This window comes from Centroberyx affinis, unplaced genomic scaffold, assembly GCF_046629955.1.
Source record: "Centroberyx affinis isolate AG114_WGS23_722 - 3 ecotype Tasmania unplaced genomic scaffold, CSIRO-AGI_Caff_v1 ptg000857l_1, whole genome shotgun sequence".
Classification (NCBI taxonomy): Eukaryota; Metazoa; Chordata; class Actinopteri; order Beryciformes; family Berycidae; genus Centroberyx; species Centroberyx affinis.
Window position 1 is genome coordinate 245,261 of NW_027279451.1, and position 2,728 is coordinate 247,988.

The window sequence follows — 2,728 nt, forward strand, 5'->3', positions numbered from 1 at the left end:
CGCACTGACGAATGCAGCACAATCTATTGAATAACATTGCAACCTTGCTCCTGTGGAAAGTGTGTCATCACCCAGACTCATAAGCACAAGGATGGCAGAAAAACAGTTCAGAGTATTTTTATTATAGAAAAATAGTTTATATAAAAAGCAATAAGTTATGAAGTCCAGCAGCTCCTCCTGAAAAATTTTCCTCTCATCACATCAAAACAAAAAGGTGATTTTTGTACTACTGTATGCGCCAGGTGCGTCGAAGGAGCAGGACAAACTAAAACCAGTAGACTCCCGCACACTGTCTCCACAGATACCTGATGAAGGTTGCTTGACCGAAATGTTGTGTCATTTATTAAATTCTTGTTAAGTGAAGACAGTGTGCGGGAGTCTACTGATTTTACTTTGTCCCTCTCATCACATCATCCACCCATCTCTCTCTCTCTCTCTCTCTCACTGTTATGCTCTTGCTCTCCCTGTCTCTCCCATGCGCTCTCTCTCTCTCTCTCTCTCTCTCTCTCTCTCTCTCTCTCTCTTTCTCTTTCTCTCTCTCTCACACACACACACACACACACACACACACACACACACACACACCCATGCATGTGTTCACCATTTCACAGTCCTTGAAGATCTACCACAAACAGTAGTTATAAATTCAGTCAGTATCCTCCATCTCTCCTCTCCTCCTGACCAATAGGAGCTCGGTGCTATACAGTCCATCTCGCAGTTGAATTCAGTCCACTGTGGAGAAGACCTACTTCCCATAGAACATCTCCAGCAGCACCTCCTCCATGTTGACGGCCCCTATGACGGGCTTGAAGAAGAGCTGAGCGACCACTGGGGGGCTGATGGCCCGCAGCATGGACAGAGCTATGAGCAGCTTGGCGAAACGCGTCGTGTCCTCACGGTGGATCAGCCTGACGTGCTCGTTAAGCGCCTGGTGCGCCTCCCGACGCAGCGATTGGATGTAATAGAGACAGCGCAAACCCTCCAGATCTGTGGAGAGGAGAGGAGAGGAGGATACAGGAAGGGGCTTGATATTATGTCCATATATGCATTCTGTATCATGTGAATGAAAATATGTCTGTTAGAAGATGCAATAAACGTTTTGTAGGCCTACCCAAAATGCCAAAGTCTGGTATCTCTGCGATGGTAACTGTCAGGCCCATATTATTATTAGGTGGACTAATGGCATCTTTCACAGTCCATTTCAATGATATACAGTTATTTCTATTATGGAAACTGGCATATCTTTGAGGTAAATATTCAAGAAATAAGCTCAACCATCTCCTCCTCTGGAATGATTAGGCCTTTTAATTTTCAAATAAAACAAACTTGAAACGCAGACAGGACATATCAATAAACATATTTTCTGTCCTGTACATCTGCCTAAAAAATAAAGCTACACCTTCAAATATGTGATGCTCCTACAATCCGTACTTAAGTCAACTGCTTGCCCCCTGCGTTAAATGGATGGCACGCTTTTACGCACAGATCAGACACCCCAGACCTACCTGGGTTGAACAGCACGGCTCCTTTCAGATACGCATACTCCTTAGTACTGATATCTAGAGTCCAGCACTTCTTCAGGAACGCTTTGATCGCCTGGATATCCACGAGAGAGACCCCGGCTGCTCCCCGGCTCTGCCCGGCCGGCAGCTCGCTCTGCCTGTCCGGTAAACCCGTGAGAATGCGCTGCAGCATGCTGGGCTCCGCGGTCTCCGTGGTCTCGAAGTCCACCCGGTCTTGCGCGAGTCCCAGCACGAGCAGAGGCGCCCACCCGCTCCGAACGAGCATCAGCTGGTCGTCCTCCGGCAACTCACGAAAACACGGTACGTTTTTCACGAAGCGCAGGGTCTTGACCAGAACCGCTGACGCGGCTTTGCACGTTACCTGCGGGGAGCGGAGGACGCCGCGGCGCCGCGTCGAGCCGCAGGAGCAAGCCTGTTGCCGGAGCTCCAGCAGCGAGGTGGGAGCAGAGGCGGAGGAAGAGGAGGTCCTGTGCAAGAAGTGGTGCAGCGTTTGTTGCTGTTGTTGCTGTTGTTGTTGTTGTTGTTGTTGTTGTTGTTGTTGTTGTTGTTGTTGTTGCTCCTCGGTGGTCGCAAGGCTGTCACTCTTCAAAATGTTGTAGAGGATGCTGTTGTTATTTCGGCCGCCCGCACCCCGACAGTGGCAGCCCTCCAGCGTGGCCATGGCCGCTGCTGCTCTACATGGGCTGGAGCTCTGCTTATCCCGCTGTCTCTTTGAAGCGCCGGAGGTCAGTGACAGAGGGAGCGCTGTTTTCTTAGCCCCTGATACCCCCCGCATGAACGGCAGCACGTTTATATTAGCTCCCGTCTGTCCCCGCGCTTTGAGAACTTGTTCAGACTTTCTACATATTCCGCCTCCCCAGTCTCAGGCGCCTCCTCTTTCTCCTCCTCCCACTACACCCCCCCTTCCTGTATCTCTCTGTCTGCCTCGCACGCCCCCCCCCCCCCCCCCCAACACACCATGGTACAAAATGGCTTTTCCATAAGATATCAAGCGCCACAGACTGTAATCTGTTTTGTTCACGTGTCCACGAGAGGTTACTTAAATAACAACCTACAGATGGGTGCCTGATGTGCATCCTAATGGCACAATGTGGCCTACAACATCCTAGGTCAATAGGTCTGATTAACAAAGTGGGATATTAAGTGTGTGTGTAGGCTATATGTGAGAGTGTGTGTGTGACAGACAGAGAGAGGGAGGGAGAGAC

The 2,728-nt window shown here is 50.0% G+C and overlaps 1 protein-coding gene across 1 annotated transcript; it reads right to left on the reverse strand.

The window, feature by feature from the left end:
- Positions 1-745: 745 nt before the first annotated feature.
- Positions 746-2,184, reverse strand: LOC139645395 (nuclear receptor subfamily 0 group B member 1-like). The gene is made up of 2 exons (XM_071521085.1): positions 1,506-2,184; positions 746-987 (listed from the first exon to the last, which is right to left on the reverse strand). The coding sequence occupies exons 1-2, from the start codon at positions 2,182-2,184 to the stop codon at positions 746-748; spliced, it is 921 nt and encodes a 306-aa protein (XP_071377186.1).
- Positions 2,185-2,728: the final 544 nt, after the last annotated feature.